The 18,772-nt window shown below is 39.0% G+C and overlaps 1 protein-coding gene across 1 annotated transcript; it reads left to right on the top strand.

The window, feature by feature from the left end:
- Positions 1–377: 377 nt before the first annotated feature.
- FBXO30 (F-box protein 30) lies at positions 378–17,966 on the top strand. The gene is made up of 3 exons (XM_045805291.2): positions 378–547; positions 8,883–10,938; positions 15,832–17,966. Exons 2-3 carry the CDS (start codon positions 8,899–8,901, stop codon positions 16,033–16,035), a joined length of 2,244 nt encoding a protein of 747 aa, XP_045661247.1. The 5' UTR covers positions 378–547; positions 8,883–8,898; the 3' UTR covers positions 16,036–17,966.
- The last annotated feature ends 806 nt before the right edge of the window (positions 17,967–18,772 follow it).

Raw genomic sequence — 18,772 nt, 5'->3', positions numbered from 1 at the left:
TGCATGGGCCTGTTTCCTCCTTTCCAAAACTACGGGTCTAAGATTCCTTCCATGAACACAAGATGCCGAAGTCCAACAAGATTTGGTAGCACTGACGGGGAGGGCACGTGGGGCCCAGTGGAAATCCCCTCGCTGGACGCGCGAAGCCCAGAACTACCGAGACCCCACCCTCCTTCTTCGCTTCCAGTGGGCGGTGTGCGCGTCCCCGCCGAACTCAGCGTGCGCGTCCCCGCCGGGCTCAGCGTGCGCGTCTCCGCTGGGCTTGCGGCCGCCGCCTTGGCCGGGCCGGGCCCGGTCCGGTGGGCGGGGTGGGGCGGGGCCGAGCTGGGCGGGGCGGGGCGGGGCGCTCGAGGGGGACGGCCGCCGGAGGAGGAGGCAGAAGAGCTGGACAAGAGGAGAAAAGGCGGCGGCCCGGCGGGGCTGAGAGGCCAGGAGGAGGCGGACCGCTCGGGGGTGTGGGGCGCGGAGCGGCCGGGACCGCGCGGAGCAGCTGAGCACGGCGGCCTCGGTAGCGAGGGCCTGGGCCGCGGTTCGGCCGCGCGGGGCGGTGAGTGTCGGGAGGCCGGCGGGGGAGGCCAGGGCGGCTCGGGCTGCGCCGGGGACCGAGGCGGCAGCCGGGCGGTGCGAGGCCCGCAGCCGGGGCGGCGGCGGCTGTGGATCCGGCGGGCCGGGCCCGGGCGGAGTAAATCAACACCGCCCGCGTCGGCCCTGCGGGTCCCGGGCCGGCCGTCCTGGCGCGCCAAGAGGGCGTCCGCTGCGTGGGCGTCCGCGCCGGCCGTCCTGCTGGGCCCGCAGTGGAGGCGGCCAGCAAATGGCGACCCAAAGCCGGGGCCCGACCCCGGTGTCACCTGGCCTGGGTGTCTGTCTGTGTGCAGGGAAGGGAGGAGTGAAGCGGGAGGTAAACTTGGGAAGCCCTAAGAACCTTGAAAACCCGGCTTCTGTTTCCTTTTGCCTTTTAAAAACTTGGGTCGTTTGGGGACAGATGGGTTAAAGTAAAATTGGGAGGCATCGTCTGCTGTCTTCACGGATGAGTGAAGTTGGTAACTTTTCCATTCATGGTAGTGAGTGGATCTTCGTCTTAGCCTCAGTCCTTATTAAAGAGAAACTTCCTGATTTTCTAGATGTGGGGGTATGACCATTTCCATGTTATTTGTGTCCTGTCTCGTGGAACACTGCTTGGAAGGGGGCCATAGAGTGCACGTTGAATTCAGAGTTATCTCCTTTGAGTATGTTTGTAACTGTGTCTTTGGGAGAATGGATATAGACTGGCGAGCAGTATGTTGTTTACCATGGTTCTTGTACTCCATACCCCTCTCTTGTTTTTCTTTTTGAGTCATGTCGTAAGTCCCAGATAAAAGATGGTTGGGAAGGAATTGACCTTTTATTCCATAATTACTTTGTTGACTCTGATCCAAGATGAAGCTATTTATGGGCATTCTGTTATCAGTGTAGATTAACTTAAAACTCTTCAAACACAAACTTCCCAAACGTTTTGAACTTTAAAAAAATTTTCTTTCTTTCTTTCTTTCTTTCTTTCTTTCTTTCTTTCTTTCTTTCTTTCTTTCTTAAACTGCATTTCAGTACTGTGTTGTATCCTTTAGAGACACAGGTTATAGGAACAGATTTTGCATTTGCTCACATTTATTAAGGTTTTAGAAAGCACTCCAGTTTTCGACGCAGCAAAGGGAACAGAATTGCATGAAATATATGTTTAGGATTTTTCTAAGGGTTCAGTTTTTCAATATGAATTTTTGGCTGAGTCACTGTTGTTCTTTATGCTTAGTCACTGTTTCTTACTCCAGAAGCTTAATTAAGGATAACATGGTGTTTTGGTAACTTTTAAGTTACCAATTCGTTCTTATCTAATACTTTAATGCAGTGACAAAAGCTTTTTTATGTGATTCTGGAAATGTAGGTGGGTGGAGTTGTGTGAGTGTTATCAGAGAACTGAAGTTTCCGATATAGGCAAACTTTTATGCATTCCAAGTGTGCTGGGTATTTAATTTCAACCCAATATTCTCCATCTCTAGCATTGGAGACTTCTAAAAAATACAAAGTGTCATAATAAAATACCTATTAAAGGGCAGTAGTACTTTGAGATAATATATATATATATATAGTTAGAGAGGTACTTTGAGGTCACCACATAGGTGTTGGTTAATGTGTGTTTACTATTTAATATACCATATTACTGGAATGTGGGTTTTAAATGGGATAAGCCCTATGCTATTTTGTGTGATTTTGGATACATCTTTTAAATGAGTTACTATGATTGTTTCATTAAAGGACATTGTATTTGTAGAATTCTTTGACAAAGTCCTCTATCAAAAGGCTACATAAAATATTTAATTTCAAATTCAGTTTGATGAATATGTGAGATTGTCATTGGGCTAATGGTTTTTACAGTGTAGATAGCTAGATAGATAAATACAGGTAAGCATACCTCAATTAAAACCCAGTCTCTGAAAATTCTTTACAGAAAGGGTATGTCTTCTTTATTTATTTATTTATTTATTTATTTATTTATTTATTTATTGAGTGGATAATGCTAATATAGGCTATTTCCTCATATAGTTGCTTTTTATAAGCTTTATAAGTGTAAATGACCTGATATTAAAAATAATTTTACATAAAGTACTGTGTATGTAAATGTGGCAGTTGTGTAAAGTGAAGTACATCCCTTTTCTGAGGAATACATTGTATTCTGTTGGACACACACATAATTATAACCAACCTTCTTAGATTTCTAGGTTGTTTTCACAGTGGAGTAATTGCCTCAAGGTCACAAAGCTGAGATTCCTTGGAAGCCCATTCCCCGATGCCATGCTGACCATTTTAATAAGCTGAGTACCACCATTTGGGTGGATTATTTTTATCTGAGTCTCAACACAAAGGTTCTGGTCTGAGTATTAAATATTAGTATTATTTTAATTTCAGATGGAAGTCTGTAATAATTTCATTTGCTTATTTAGTGGAGAACATTGCAAGTAGAACTTTCACTTTGGAATAAGCTACTTATGACCATATTTAGACATAGAAGGTATATGTTTTGATTATATCATAACTGGAAGGGTGAAAAATTTGACAACATTTTTCATTTAATTAGGTCATCATTCTATAAAAAGTCAGAACTAAAATTTAATAGAAAGAATGTATACAGTGTAACGCGTTTAGCCACTTTGGACTTATCAGGAGGGCATGTGCTTTGAGTTGGGAGTTTAACGAAAGTGGATCTTCAATCTTGCCTAGTCACTGCACCCCCCCCCCCCGCCCCTTTTAAGCCAGTTAAGATGTCCAGCTGAGGTTATAGATTTATTATGGTCTTTGAAACTGGTTGCACTTGATCAGCAAATCAGCCAAGAGGTGTTTGTATTTAATGGTATTACTCTGACTAGTACCTCCGACCGTACAAGAAGGATGAGACCTGCTTAGAGGAGCTGATAACTAATTGCTAAATGTAAAATTTCAGTCATGGACTTGTGTTAACTATTTGAACAAGTCTGTCTGTAGTTCCATTTCATCCTCATATTGAAGCAAATCTTATTGTTTGAGTGGAACTGTTTCATCTAGTACCATGTTAATTGCAATATTAAGCAGTCGGCTGATAGCACTTCCTTCTTTGAGCTTCGCTTCTTAGCCCAGTGCCTCCTCAGGCACGTGCGCAAGTGTGGACACCTCCACCTCTGCTTTTCTCTTTGAAGCTGATACCTTCTATATCCGACTAACCAGTAACCAGAGCACAGAGTTGATTAGGGAGTTAAAGCAGTGGGACAGTATACTGGTAAATGTTTACTTCTGTGCCTTTTATGACTGTTTTTTTAAGAGTTTTAAAATAACGGAAGGTTGAAATTAAGTTTCTTTGACTTCCTTTTGTCTTTGACTTGCTTTTTTTCATAGATGATTTATCTTACACTCTATATAATGCTTGGAACATATGACTTAGGTACTCAGTAAATGTTTGAGCGCTATTGGTTTTTTATGACTGGTACAATAAGGTATTTTGACTCAATCTGATTGTGTAATACTAGGTCTATAAGGTGGTATTTTTTTCATGAAGTATGTAGTTTTCTGTGAAATCAAAAATATTTTGTTTTGGAATCCACTTGGGTGTTTCTTATAGTATAATTCTTTGATTTATTCATGTTTCTAAAAGAAGTGAAGCTCCAGTTAGGCACAGTCTGGCATATAGGAAATACAAGAATGGATGAGACAAGAGATGGTCCTGCCTCCTTCATGGAGCTTATAGTGTTCCTATGGGAATAGATATTAAAGGATAATGATAATCCTTAGTGTTGTGACTAGTATTACGAGGAAAAATGCAATGTGTAACGAGCACACAGCATAATATGGGATCCATACCTTGCCTTTGGTATGAGGAAAGTAAGATTTAAGCTGAGACCTAAAGATTCGAGGCAGCAGTTGCGGGGAAGGGGTGCTGTGCATATATGCATGTGTCTTGCTAACGGAGGCACACATAGCAGCAGGCTGTGTTGAGTGCTTTGGGTGACTTGACTTAGCGTATTTTAAAATCATGCTAACTTGCAATGCTTTATTTATTTATCTCCTTAATTATTTTAATGAATCTGGAAAAATAAATGGTTTTTTGAGGGCAATTATTTTTATGTATAGAAATAGCTTTAAATGACAAGGCCTCCTTTCACTGCATGGGAAAATGCCATGTCTTAAAACTTCTTATGGATTGCTTGTCAGTCACAGAGTATGAGTTGGCCAAGAATTTCTATTGGAGAAAATTGAAACTATTGTAAAGCATTTAATCATTTACAAATATTTTCTAGTCTAATGAGACTTTTTCCAGTCATACAACTTTAAGTGTAAATTATAGAGATGTTATTTGAAACGCTAAGTTTTTTCTCAGGAAGGTTTAAGAAAACTTAATATTGAGGAGTTGTAAATTAAGCTTATCTTGAAATTGAAGCCTCAAGTTTAGCAACATGTTTTCTAATGGGCCTGCTGTGTCACTGTTCAACTGATAAATCAGGGACGGATGTTTTAAACCGTTTCGTAGGATTTATGAGCAATTGCAAAATACCTTATGGAGGCTTATTTAATGTGGTAATGATCTTGATTAGAAAAAGAATGGATCTGGAAGTTTTAAATTCTGAAGCTGAGGATTCTGTCCCCAGGATACTCTTTGGTTATTATCTAGTGCTTTTCTTAACTGATTTCTTAATATATTTTCTTGTAAAATGGAATTAAACTTGATTCCTACTTTGTATAGCTGTTTTGAGAATTGCTAGATTTATATTCTTGTTCTGTAAGTTGATACTATTATAAATGCAAGTTATTTTAAAAATAGTGTTAAACACTGATACTCAAAGCAAGGTTATGTGCTATTGTAATTACAAAGGACCAAAAAGACTTTCTTGACCACAGAGGTGATTAAGTGTTGGAATAAACTACAAGCAAAGTTGTGTAACCTCCATTCCTCAAATAACATCTTAAAATTGGATCACCAGTTACCGAAGTGCTGCCTATTTTCTTAAACTTCTATGAGTAAACATGTCTGTTGTTGTCCGTGTGCATTGATCAGATATGAAGTCCTAGCTCTGCCACTTACTAGATGACCTTGGGTGGGGCCCTTAAGCCCGTCCGAACCTCAGTTTCCTCTGGGTTGTTAAAAGGATTAAGGGACACTAAGTGAAATGGTATATGTAAAGGAGAAAATTGGTACATAATTCGTGTGCTTTTTTCCTTCTAAGTCTGCTTCAATAAATAAATATTGTAGCGTCATTGCTGTGGATGCTTTTATTTTTATTTTTTAAAAACATTTTTCTTATTCCAAGGGGAGTAGTGTGGAACAAACGACATTGAAGCTGGAAGAGCTCTCCTTTCAAAGCTGCCGTTTTACATTTAACTTCGTTGTTTGTAGCAGTTGCTATTTTAAACAGTTTGGAATGAAGTGATGTTTTTGAGATGTGTTCTTCCTGGTGTGGTCATGTGATGTGCACATAACATAAAGTGTTCCTACAAGTTACGAGAACAGTGGTCACTTCTTTGGAACTGCTTGTATTTTTAGGTTCTCTTTTAGTAACAGGCAAGCTTATAACCCTCAGCATGTGAGATGAACTCCGTCTAGTTGTTGCACAATAAGAAAGCTACAGCTGTTTTCACAATCTAATCACTCAGTAAAATTTGTCTTACTTCTTACTAAGGTTTCTTTTTGACCATCTGCTTAATTTACAAATGTTTATCATCAGTCTGTCATTTTTTCTATTATGACTCTTTTAGCATGTCTGTGTTTAACTTATAGGTTCTGTCTTAACCTATAAAATTTATGGGGATAAACATGCAGAAGTATTTAATTCATAATTTGTAATTTCTAAACACAATTAAAAAATATAGTTTTGTTAAATGCATGCCTTGTTCCCCTGGCCCCCTCCCTGCCCCCCAGCATCAGTAAGTACCATAATATCAACTCAGAACCTTTCTACTTAGTCAGTAGAGCTCTGTCAACATGAGGTAGACTTTTGTTATTGTTTGGGGAAAATCAGCCCTGGGCTGGACGAAAATAAATAGCAGTTTCTGGAGTAGTTTACATTAGCTGCCTGAAACTCAGATAGCATTTATGGAAAAATATGTCAGAAAGCTAGTAATCTTCTATGCACTGAAGTGAAGAAAATAGGTAAGAATCGACTTCTTACCCAGAAAATTATTATCTGTTACAATGTAATTTGGGAAATGTTGAGATGAGTTGCCTGTCCCATACAGAGAGGTAGAGATGTATAATAAGTAATTGGCTGTAGAGATCTGAAGTCTGGGAGAGGGATCTGGGCAAGAGGTATAGATAAGATTTCAGCCTATGGGGGCGCCTGGGTGGCGCAGTCGTTAAGCGTCTGCCTTCAGCTCAGGGCGTGATCCCGGCGTTCTGGGATCGAGCCCCACATCAGGCTCCTCCGCTATGAGCCTGCTTCTTCCTCTCCCACTCCCCCTGCTTGTGTTCCCTCTCTCGCTGGCTGTCTCTGTCAAATAAATAAATAAAATCTTAAAAAAAAAAAAAAGATTTCAGCCTATGGGTGGTAATTGAAGCTTTTGAGAAATTGAGAGCACCCAGGGAGAATGTATAGAATGAGCAAGGAATGACATGATCCCTGGAGAAGAGGAATATTTTAGAAGAGATAAAGGAATAACCAAAAAGGTAGGGAGAAAACCAGGGAAATGTAACATTTTAAGGAAAGACAAATAGTTCAAAAAGGAGGGAATCGTCAGCATAATGAGGTAAATGGCCAAGGAAGATGAAGTCTGGAAAAAAATGCCCTTTGGGTTTAGCACCAAGGATCTCAGTGCAGTTTTAATGACTCGTGGTCAAAAGAAAGCCAGATGAGAGGGTGAAGAGAATATGGGAGGTATGAAGAGTTTTTGTTGTTTTTGTTTTTAAATTGTTTTTTGTTTTTCTTCTGGAAGCTTGACTAGGAAAAAAGAATAGTAGTAGAAGGGAGATGTTTTATTATTTAGGTTTTTAAAGATGAAATAGTGTTTTAAGTTTTTACTGCTCATAGAGACAAGCCGATAAAGAAGTTGAAGATTATAGACGAAGATACATCGAATAGGATTAATAATTATAATTAAATCAGTATATCGTGTTGATGCTTTCTCTATTTTTGGATAAAATTTTTCTTGATAAAAGCAGGAAAGACCATTAGGTATCTGTAAACCCCTCCTGTTATTTTATAGATATTATTTCTCTGCTCAGCTCCTTAGTGGATTCCTGTTACCTAAAGTGCGAACTCCTTAGAGTAGTATATAGCACAGTCTTCATGATTTGCTTTACGTCTGTCATCCTGCTCCATCCCTCACAGCTACCTAGCATTTCACCTTGTGATCCAGCAATACTAGGAAACTCGAGGTTCCCTGAACATGTTTTGCCTCTTGTTTTTCTCCATTTACATATGTTGTTACTTAGCGCTGAATACTTCCCTTCCTTTCCAATTATGCCCTCCTATGCTTAAGAGTTCCCATCTTTGAAGACTACTGAAGACTACTTCTCTAGCCCCTACCCACAGTGATAATTATCTTCTCTGTGTTACCATTTTACTTCTGTCAGATTGATCACATAATAATGTGACATGATTTTTACTGTTGTATCTCTGACCTTCTGCTCTAGCTCCTTGAGAGGAGGTACCATGTCTGACTAATCTTTATCTTGCCGCACCGAACACAGTGCCTGGTACATAGTAGTTAAACAATAAATAGGTGTTGCATGAGTGAATGGAAGGTGTGGCCCTCAGAAGTAAGTGATTTGCCCATAGTCACGAACTGGAGCTGCAGCTTACACTTTCTGGGTGTTTCCCTGTGTTTTAATTAAGGCTTACTATGGTGATTTGTTGTAGAAGGTATTAAGGCGTATGTTACAAGGAGTGGTTGGGAGATGAAATCTTAAATGAATTCCTATATTTAGAGGGAATAAAAAGAAAACTAATAGTTTTAGTTAAGTATATTCATGAAATCCAGATCATTCTCTCAGGAATATGATGAGGTCAGTGTACTATGGAGTGCTTCAGAATCAGTTTAGTTGAAACTAAAAAAGTAAAAGCTAAAGCATTGTTTGAAATAAAGTCAAGTATGCATTAATTTGTTTTTAGCATCAATTTATATACTACACAGTATACTAGAATTTAAGCATTATAGTTCGAAACATTTAGCCTCAGGCATATTGTTACATGATATGTAAAAAATGAACTTTTGCATTGTTACTTGAAATGAAGTGCTTAAGTTGTTTCTAGATGAATTGATTGTATGTAAACTTGTTAAATATGTTTATTTTATATATATACCTTTATGACTTGATTTTTGTTACTCAACAATTTTTAAAAATCCACCACTTTTTGCCTGACTTCTTATCTTTTTTCCATCTCAACAACTAGAGCTGGACTGGCCGTTATGGAGGAGGAGCTGCAGCACTCGCACTGTGTGAATTGTGTCAGTAGACGGTGTATGACCAGACCAGAGCCTGGGATTTCCTGTGACTTGATTGGTTGTCCATTGGTGTGTGGAGCAGTTTTCCATTCTTGTAAAGCTGATGAGCATCGACTTTTATGTCCATTTGAACGAGTGCCTTGCTTAAATAGTGACTTCGGATGTCCGTTTACAATGGCTCGAAATAAAGTTGCTGAACATCTAGAAATGTGTCCTGCAAGTGTGGTGTGCTGTACTATGGAGTGGAACCGATGGCCAGTTAGTTACGCAGATCGGAAATCGTATGAAAATCTAAGCAGAGATGTTGATGAAGTGGCACAATTAGATATGGCCTTGGCCCTTCAAGACCAAAGGATGCTCTTAGAATCTCTCAAAGTAGCCACCATGATGTCAAAAGCAACTGATAAAGTATCAGAAACTAGAGAACAAATCTCAGTTAAATCAAGTGTCCCAGAAATACCACATACTAATGGTTTGGTGTCTGTTGATGAAGAATCTTATGGTGCACTTTATCAGGCTACTGTAGAAACAACCAGAAGTTTGGCTGCTGCTTTAGATATCCTGAATACCGCCACAAGAGACATTGGCATGTTAAGTACAAGTCTTTGCACTTCCCCAAATGAAATGAATGAAGAGGAAGATGCCAGAGGAAACTTGCAGAACAGACACTTGAAAGACCAGGACCATTTTTATGAGGATGAAATAGGAGCCGTAGGTGGAATTGACCATAATGACACAAGTCTGAGTGTCCAGTCTGAACAAAATGGTTCAAGTGATTTATTGTATGACTTGAATACCAGTTCTTACGGCACTTCTGCTCTTTGTAATGGCTTTTCTTTGGAAAATATATGTACACAGGCCATAGACCAAAATCAGAAATTACATGGTGATTCAAAACAAAGTAACTTAACAAATGGAGAATGTATAGCATCAGATGGCACTTCAGAACCTTCCAGTTCACTTTCAGTAGCAGCACAACTTAGGGAAGTAATTCCATCTAGCGCTTTACCTAATGGCACAGTTCAGCATATCCTCATGCCAGATGATGAGGATGAAGGAGCGTTGTGTTGGAGAAAAGTAGACTTAGGGGACTTGAAGAATGTGGATGTCTTATCTTTCAGTCATCCTCCTCCATTCAAATTTCTTTCTAACTCATGTTGGTCTAAACCAAAAGAAGATAAAGCAGTAGATACATCAGATTTGGAAGTTGCAGAAGATCCAATGGGCCTCCAAGGAATAGATCTAATCACAGCAGCATTGCTGTTTTGTCTAGGAGATTCTCCAGGTGGGAGGGGTATATCTGATAGTCGCATGGTTGATGTTTATCACACTGACTTTGGGACTCAGACTTTTTCACTTCCATCTGCAATATTAGCTACAAATACAATGGTTGGGGAAATAGCTTCAGCTTCAGCTTGTGATCATGCCAACCCACAGCTTTCAAATCCAAGTCCTTTTCAGACACTTGGGCTGGATTTAGTATTGGAATGTGTTGCTAGGTACCAACCCAAGCAGCGTTCAATGTTTACATTTGTTTGTGGACAGTTATTTAGAAGAAAAGAATTTTCTTCACATTTTAAGAACGTGCATGGTGACATTCATGCTGGACTCAATGGCTGGATGGAACAGAGATGTCCTTTAGCATATTATGGTTGTACCTATTCTCAGCGTAGATTTTGTCCATCAACACAAGGAGCAAAGATTATACATGACCGCCATTTGAGGTCATTTGGAGTTCAGCCGTGTGTATCTACAGTATTAGTAGAGCCTGCTAGAAACTGTGTGTTGGGATTGCATAGTGACCATCTAAGTAGTCTTCCTTTTGAGGTCCTACAACATATTGCAGGCTTTCTTGATGGCTTCAGTTTATGCCAGCTTTCATGTGTATCCAGGTTAATGAGGGATGTGTGTGGCAGCCTGCTTCAGTCTCGTGGAATGGTCATACTGCAGTGGGGAAAAAGGAAGTATCCAGAAGGAAATTCGTCATGGCAAATAAAAGAAAAGGTTAGTTTAATCTTAATTGTATCATCCCCTTATTTGACATACAGTGGACAATGTTGCAGAATTAATAAAATTAAGATCTTGTTGAAAAATTGACTGTCCTTAAAACTTAACACTTTAATCTGACAGACTTTTAAAAATAATGATAATTAATGAAAAACCAAGTTAGAATTGTTTGTCATAATTACATATTTATTGCAGACATCCTTGTACTAGGTTCTAATCTAATATGGCTGAGGCCGCTTCTGTGTTTTCAGGTGAACAGTTCTGTACTGTAACAACTCCTTTGAGTCCGTGTTAACCACCTTCCAATTTGAGCTCCATCCAAACCATTTTTACCATAGGACAATGGAGGAAGCAAGAAGGTTTTCTGCTGCTTACAATTGCGGTTTCTCTCCATTCAAAGCAACTTCTTTCTTAGAACTTAATTATTTCAGGTAGAACTTAAATAGGAAGAAAGGAGAAAAGTTATAACTGCTACTACTAGTAAGTGACCAATGGAGTATTTGGGGGCTAGAAAATATGATGGGTGTGGAAATGTGTTAGGTTGAAGTGAGGTAAGAAAGAGTAAGGTAGTTGGATTTGATATTGTTGGTGTGGGGCTCTGGGTTAGTACAGTACAAGAGAGTGTTGCATATTGGGAGCTTGAACTGGAGATTTTGACAGTCCGGGGAGCAAGTCCTGGGCCCACCATTTTTCTCTTGTGAAAATCCACTTTTTCACACATTATTATTATTACTATTACTATTATTATTATTATATTTTTAAATAATCTCTGCACCCAACTTGGGCCTCGAACTCACAACTCTGAGATCAATAGTCGCATGTTCTACTGACTGAGCCAGCCGGGCACCCCTACTTTTGCCCACTTTCTGTTTGAGGCACTATCTAATAGAAACTAGAGGGCTTTATAAATGTCTTTTATTGCTGGAGTTTTTCATTTTAGAATGTTTATAATATGACATTTTGCATTTTATAAAGTAGGGGAAAAAATGATAAGTTTCACCTTGGTTGCACAGCGTTTCAGTTTCTGGCTACTTTGTTCTTACCACCCTTAGAAAATTTTCTCCTGACTTTCACTCATTGCTCCAGTTTTTCAGAATTCGACATCTTTGTTCTTCTAAGGCTTTGACCAACAAATGAACATACTATTTATTTTATGATTTTTTTTTTCCAAATGGGAATTTTGATGGCAGAAAGTTTCATACTTGCTGTGTATATGCATGTATACACATACAGAGGACTTGGTGTCTTTCCTCCATTTGGGATGGGATACTCTGAGCATAGTCTTGTTTTGTCCTTGCCCACTAGTTTTGACCTATGAGGTGAAATATTTTCTGGGGTTTCTATTCCTGCAGAAAATCTTATCTACTCTTGGAGTTTAAATTGCCGTCATTTATACAGATGACTCACACATCTATATCCTGGCCACTCTCTCCTGAGCTCCAGAGCCTTATATACAAGCATCTCCACATGGTTACCTCACAGATTCATCAAATTCAATATGTCCAACCTACTCCACATCTTTTTCCCTCTTTTTTTTTTTTTTTAAAGATTTATTTATTTTATTTTACAGAGCTTGTGTTTACACTGGGGAGGGGCAGAAGGAGAGAGAGAATGTCAAGTAGACACCCACTGAGCAGGGAGCCCATTTTGGGGCTCAGTCTCACCACCCTGAGATCATGACCTGAGCTGAAATCAGGAGTCGGATGGTCAACCAGCTGAGCCACCCAGGTGCCCGAGTATTGCTCTTAATCTCAGCAAGTGACAGGGCACCTGAGTAGCTCACTCAGTTAAGCGTCTGCCTTCAGTTCAGGTCATGATAGCCGGATCCGGGGATCGAGCCCTGAGTCAGGCGCGTCGGGCTTCCTGCTCAGCAGGAATCTGCTTCTCTCTCTCTCCCCCTGCTCATTCTCTCTCTCTCTCAAATAAATAAATAAAATCTTAAAAAAAAAAAGAGCTAGGAAAAAGCTTAATTTTAAAAAAATCTCAGCAAGTGGCAGTATCATCTATCAAATTGCCTAAACTAGGAATTTGGGAGTTAGGGTTGACTTCTTTTTTTCCCCTTTATTTCCATATCTAGGTAATCATAAAGTCCTCTTGAGTCTCCCTTCTTCCTACCTCTGAGGTTTGCTTTACTGTTTCCCCCGCCATTTACCTAGCTCTGTCCCCTTTAGCTCTCTTCTGGTTACCACAAAAGCCTATCTGGGTTTCTGTTCTAATTGGGTCCCTCTCCAACATACTCTGTACATAAGGACTAGAGTGATAAATATTTTCTTAAACACGGTTCTTACACTGTAGTGTTTAAAAACTTAATGTTTGTTTATTGCTCTGGGACAGAGAAAGACTCCTTAATAAACCATTTAAGACTTTTAGTAATCTTGTCCTTACTTAATCTCTTCAGTTTTCTCTTGTCACTTTATATTCCAGCTATGTTGATTTGCTTACAGTTTCCTGATGTTTTCTTTCTTGACTTCTTGCCTCAAGGCCTTTGGATGTGCTGTCCCTAACACAGTACCTGCATCTGAGCATTTGCAACATGCTAGACAGTGTGCTAATAAGCATTTTACTTCTGTTAACCTGTTTCATCTAGTGTCTCTGTTTTATGGAGGAAGAAACTGAAGTTTAGGAGGTAAAGTAGTTTGTCCGACTAATCGATGGAGTCACACCTAGGGAACCCGTCTGGAGCTTGTGGTCTTCATCTTCTAGCTATATACCGTGCTCACTCTACAGATGTTACTTCTTCAGTAGAGCCTTCTGGAACCCTACCCTGAAGCTTTCAGGGAGGTGTACTTGCTTTGTCTTCCTGTGGTGCCCTGTTATACAGAGTAGGCTTCCCCTACTCGGTGTACCCCTACTAGAGCGCTCTCCGTGCTGTTTGTAATTCACTGATAAATTGCCAGTTTCATTAGACTGTAAGTTCCTTGAAAAGTGAGACTCTCTGGGAACCAAAATATCTGCTGCCTAGGACAGCACTGCCATACAGTGGGCACTAAGTAAATACTTTAGGAATGCTTCTGAATGAAAAATTGGCCCATTGCTAAGAAGCCTTGTCATCAGGAGATGGAAATCATCCATTTTTTTCTGCGTTTGTTTCACCAGACTCTTGTGAAAATGGGGAGGCTGTCTGCCACCATCGAATCTTTCATGAATTTGTTCTGCGAGGCTTAACAAAACTCCTAATTCTTCTTGTAATTTCATAGGTATAGGGAATTGTAAGGGAGTCTAGTGATATCTGTAATGTCTGTTGGTAGCTACTCTCTAGGCCTTCACGACTCCTGGGAAAGAACTCCACAGGAGGCATAATTGATATAATCCTAAGGAAGATAGGGAGTAAGTACTGTTTGTGCTGAACAACGGTGGTTTCTATTGCCGGCTGAAAAGTAAAAGTGTTTGCATGGAATTTGAAGGTATCTAGCCACCTTGGCAGGCATCACCCTCCTTTCCTGAGAAGCTCTTAATGAGTGCTGAAGCCTTTCCTCAAATCCACAGGCACTTTCTAGAATATCTGCTGGTTACTGTGCATTCAGTGTGCTCTAACATTTCCCTGTTGATGAGCTTAACTAGGATGCCTACGCCTGATCTATCCCATTCATGCTTGAATCCTGGGGCTGTCCTCCATTTGTGCTTATTTCCTGTGTTCAGGTAGCTTTATTCTTAGAACTGTAAAGATGAGAAGGGGCCACAACTGCCATTCATTGCTGGGCTAATAAGATGACATTGTTTCAAGGCTTGGAGCTGCTGAGTGGGTAAAAGGGAAAGTAGCTCATATTTTTACCAACAGACACATGGATAGAGATAGCAGGTGAATTTTTGCCTAGAAGTGCACTTTACAATGATTTGGAATAGAATAAGGTTCATTTTACAGAAGTGTTTTATGTAAATTTTCAGAAACATTTTGAATAAATTGAGTACCTGTATTCATAAATATTACTAAATACCTTTGGTACTTATGAATAGTGGAATGATAAGGTACCTTGGCATAATATTAGTGTATTTTTTAAAAAGATTTTATTTATTTATTTGAGAGCGGGAGAGTGAGCAAGATGGGCTGGCGGGGGGGGGGGGGGGGGAGCATGAGTAAGGGGAGGGGCAAAGGGAGAGGAAGAAGCAGAAGCGGACTCTGCGCTGAGCAGGGAACCCAATGCAGGGCTCAGTCCTAGGACCCTGGGATCAGACCTTTAACTGACTGAGCCACTCAGGCGTCCCACATTAGTGTATTTCTTTAGTATACTTCATATAGTGTAATAGGAATGGAAGAAAAACTTGGGGAAAAAAATATCACATGTATCATCAATATCTCCACACTCTGAATAGTTCTATATGGCCAGTTGGATAGGATAAAAAAGTGTGTGCAATATATTATTTTAGGAAGTACCTCTGAATTTACAAGGTTAGATTTTTTAAAAAATTGCTTAGTAGCACCTGGGTGGCTCCGTAGTTAAGCGTTTGGCTCAGGTCATGATCTCAGCCCTGTGTTGGGCTCTGTGCTCCCAGCGGGGAGTCTGCTGGAGATTCTCTTTCCCCCTCCCCCCCTCCCTCCACTTGCATACTCTCTCTCTCTCTTTCTCTCTTAAATAAAAACATCTTTTAAAAAATTGCTTCATAAGCCAAGTTGGATATAGTTTTTAATGTTGAGTTTTGCTTTTTATTTATTTCTTTTTGGTTACTGCATTTATTGAAGTTTTAATGTCATAGAAGTGATTTATCCTACAAGTATTTGAGAAACAGATCTGCCTCCAAGTGGATTTACTCCTTTTCAGTTTTGTAGCTAACTGCTTGGAACTTTATATTGGATATTTCTCTAATAGTAGAAATATTTGCAGTTGGAGTAAGAAGTGTATTTTGATTCTTATAAATTGACTTATTTAAATCTGAAGTAGAATTTTCTTTTAGGTATGGCGATTCAGTACTGCATTTTGTTCTGTTACTGAATGGAAATTTGCTGACATCCTAAGCATGGCTGACCACTTGAAGAAATGCAGTTACAATATTGTAGAGAAACGCGAGGAAGCAATCCCATTGCCGTGTATGTGTGTGACACGAGAACTCACTAAAGAGGGACGTTCACTTCGCTCCGTTTTAAAACCTGTACTTTAAAAACTGTAACTCCACTTGCGCATACATGCAAGCACCTAATATAATTTCTTTGTAATATGTGACACTTTATTAATGTATTAAAGATTACAACTAGCTAAATTTATTGCCACTATGTATATAATGTTTTGAAGTGACATATATTTTTATAAAGTACTGTTTAGTTGGAAAAAAGTTGCCTTAATGTTTGAAATGTGTGAAATTTTTGGAACTTGCTGGACAGGGTGATTTAATTTTTAGCTGCATAATTTTCAGAATTAGTATTTTTAATGGTGTGCATATTTTGATTTTTTAATTTTTTGTTTCTTAAACTAACAAGATCCTGACCAAACAATTTGTTCCTCATGTTTTCTGTGGGTTATAACCCATGCATTCAGAAAGCAAAACTTTGATGCAGATTTTTGCAGCATAGGTTTTTCAGATGAAGACATTCAATTGCTTAAGGACTGCCATAAGATCATTATAAGATTTTTATTTTCTAGTGCTCCCCTTATATGATTGTGGATACATAGATGAGCTTTAATATGTATTTACATAATATTTAAAATCATGACTAATGTTTGGTAATGCATTTATCCTGTTTTAAAAATACCCACGAAAGTGTTTTCACCTTATGTACTTGCAGCTCTCATGTAGAGAGAGTGACCATGTGCAGCTCCCTTTTTTCTTAGACGCCACACCCAAAGACTCATGGCAGTGTGTTTTAGGACAGGTTAAAATGAAAGCCAACAAAAAGCCTCTGAATTTATTTTAATTTGAAACTGTTCATGGTATGATATATTTGCTAGGTTTTTGATATTTGGAAAGAAGAAAATATACCTCATTTAAAGTTCAGATTGGGCATATTGTGTGAATAAATTTCAAATATTCAGAATGTAAAGGGCTTAACTTTTTTTACTAAGCATTTAGAATTTTTGCCATTTTATGTTTATAAAAATCACAACTATATTGTTTTAAGATGTTTAACAATGTGAAATTTGGTATGTTTGCAAGATGACAATCATGAAATGGAGAAATCTGTCTTGGCTGACAATCTCCTTAAAACATTTCCAGGTTTATTTCCCATAGACTTCTCTGCCAAAATAGTCACAATTGCATCTTTTTGTAAAGGTCAAGGTATAAGAGGAAAAATATTCAAAGTCCTATTCTTGAAGTATCTTATGGTAGTTTTCAAATTGATTAACACTTTTAACCTGATTCAGTTAAAAAAATGAATATATCGGTATTTTGAAATAAATTGCAAAGATGGGGAATACTTAATTTGTTTTAAGTAACTTCTATATTTGGTAGTCTGAAGTGGTGACAAGTTACCTTGCTATAAAATACCAAACTTCTATTGTGTCTTCTCTTCCGACATTGGCCCCTGAGAGTGCTCTGTAGTTACTAGGGTAACAATACTATGGCAGTCAGACTGGGCAGAAGTGTCCTTGGGCATTAGAAAAGAACTCTGAACTGCTTACGACTTCTTTTGATTGACTCAAGCCCTTATTAACAGTTGAAAATATAGCATTAAAGACTAATAGGTTGTTTTGCCTCACCTATCATTTTGATTAGTAGAATGATTATTTCTCAGTGCTTAAATTTTCAACTGTGAGGTTGAATTATAGAAATAGTCTGTTTCTGAAAAAGTCAGAAATGAGATCAAATACTGTAAAATGTAACTGCCTTTTAAAGTTTTGCTGAAGAATGTGTCTGGTTAGGATAGCACAAACATTAACTTTTTGTTTTGTGGTTGTGCTTGTTTGGTTTTTAAGTTTAGACTTCTTGTTTCTACACTGGATCGTGAGATATTTAACAGTTTTCCACCTTACATTTCTTTTACACATCTTTGGCTGTTTTCTTTTGTGTTTGTTATGCCACCATACGATTTTGTTAAAATGTTTTCTTTGTGCAACATTTGTTCAAATTCTAATAAAATTAATATTTTCCCTTTATGTGGCTCAATAACTTAAAAGGAAAAACTTTCATTTGAATAAAATTTTAATACTTGTTTGACAAATTCCAAGCAGTGTTTCTAAGTGTAGATTTTCTGCATGTTGTAGGAGATGTTTGTTGATTACCATTGCTCACCTATGTCTTACTGGTGAGCAGTCTTTTTTTTTTTTAATACGGAAAACTCATTGGTTAACGTTCTGTGACCCTTCCGTGTCTTCCTGAAAGTAGTCCCATCTAGGGGTATTGAAAGGCTGAAGAGTTTTGGGCAATATTGTTTTTCTAAAACTTGTAATGGGAACAATCTAGGTAGCCTTTTAAGCGTGAAGAGGTTTGTATGTCAGTTAAATCCATTGTCATTTGAGAAGTCTTTGTTGATTTCTTAGTTTTTTCTAACCAGCAAGATAAAGGGCAAGTATCAGGATGGAAGAAAATACCTGTATTCACTTTTATCTGCTGCCTCCTTCTCCAGAACTGCACGTCTTTTCCTCTCTTACTTGCTCGCGCTCTCCCTCTCTCAATCTCTGTCTCTCCCTCTCTTTTCATTAATAACTACAGTGTAACCTTTTATATAATTATCTCCCCCCGCCCCTTTCCCTCTCTCTATAATTGCCTTTGAGACTTACAGTTCACTTAACAGTAGAGGTTCCCAAGATGTGGTCCCTGAACCAGTAGCATCAGCATCACCTGAGAATTTGTTAGAAATGCAGATTCTTGGGTCTCTCTGTAGACTTAACCAGAAACTCTGGGGTGGAAACCAGCAATCTGCTTTAACAAAGGCCTTCAGGGGATTCTGATGCATAGTATG

The sequence above is a fragment of the Ursus americanus genome, chromosome 11, assembly GCF_024610735.1.
Source record: "Ursus americanus isolate L20-20 chromosome 11, mUrsAme1.1.p, whole genome shotgun sequence".
Classification (NCBI taxonomy): Eukaryota; Metazoa; Chordata; class Mammalia; order Carnivora; family Ursidae; genus Ursus; species Ursus americanus.
This window is presented reverse-complemented; position numbering and strand designations above follow the sequence as displayed.

Bases quoted from the DNA above. Each gene is read 5' to 3' on its own strand.
- FBXO30 (XM_045805291.2), top strand. From the start codon at position 8,899: ATGGAGGAGGAGCTGCAGCACTCGCACTGTGTGAATTGTGTCAGTAGA. The intron at 10,939-15,831 runs GTTAGTTTAATC...ATTTTCTTTTAG, and splicing joins CATGGCAAATAAAAGAAAAG to GTATGGCGATTCAGTACTGC.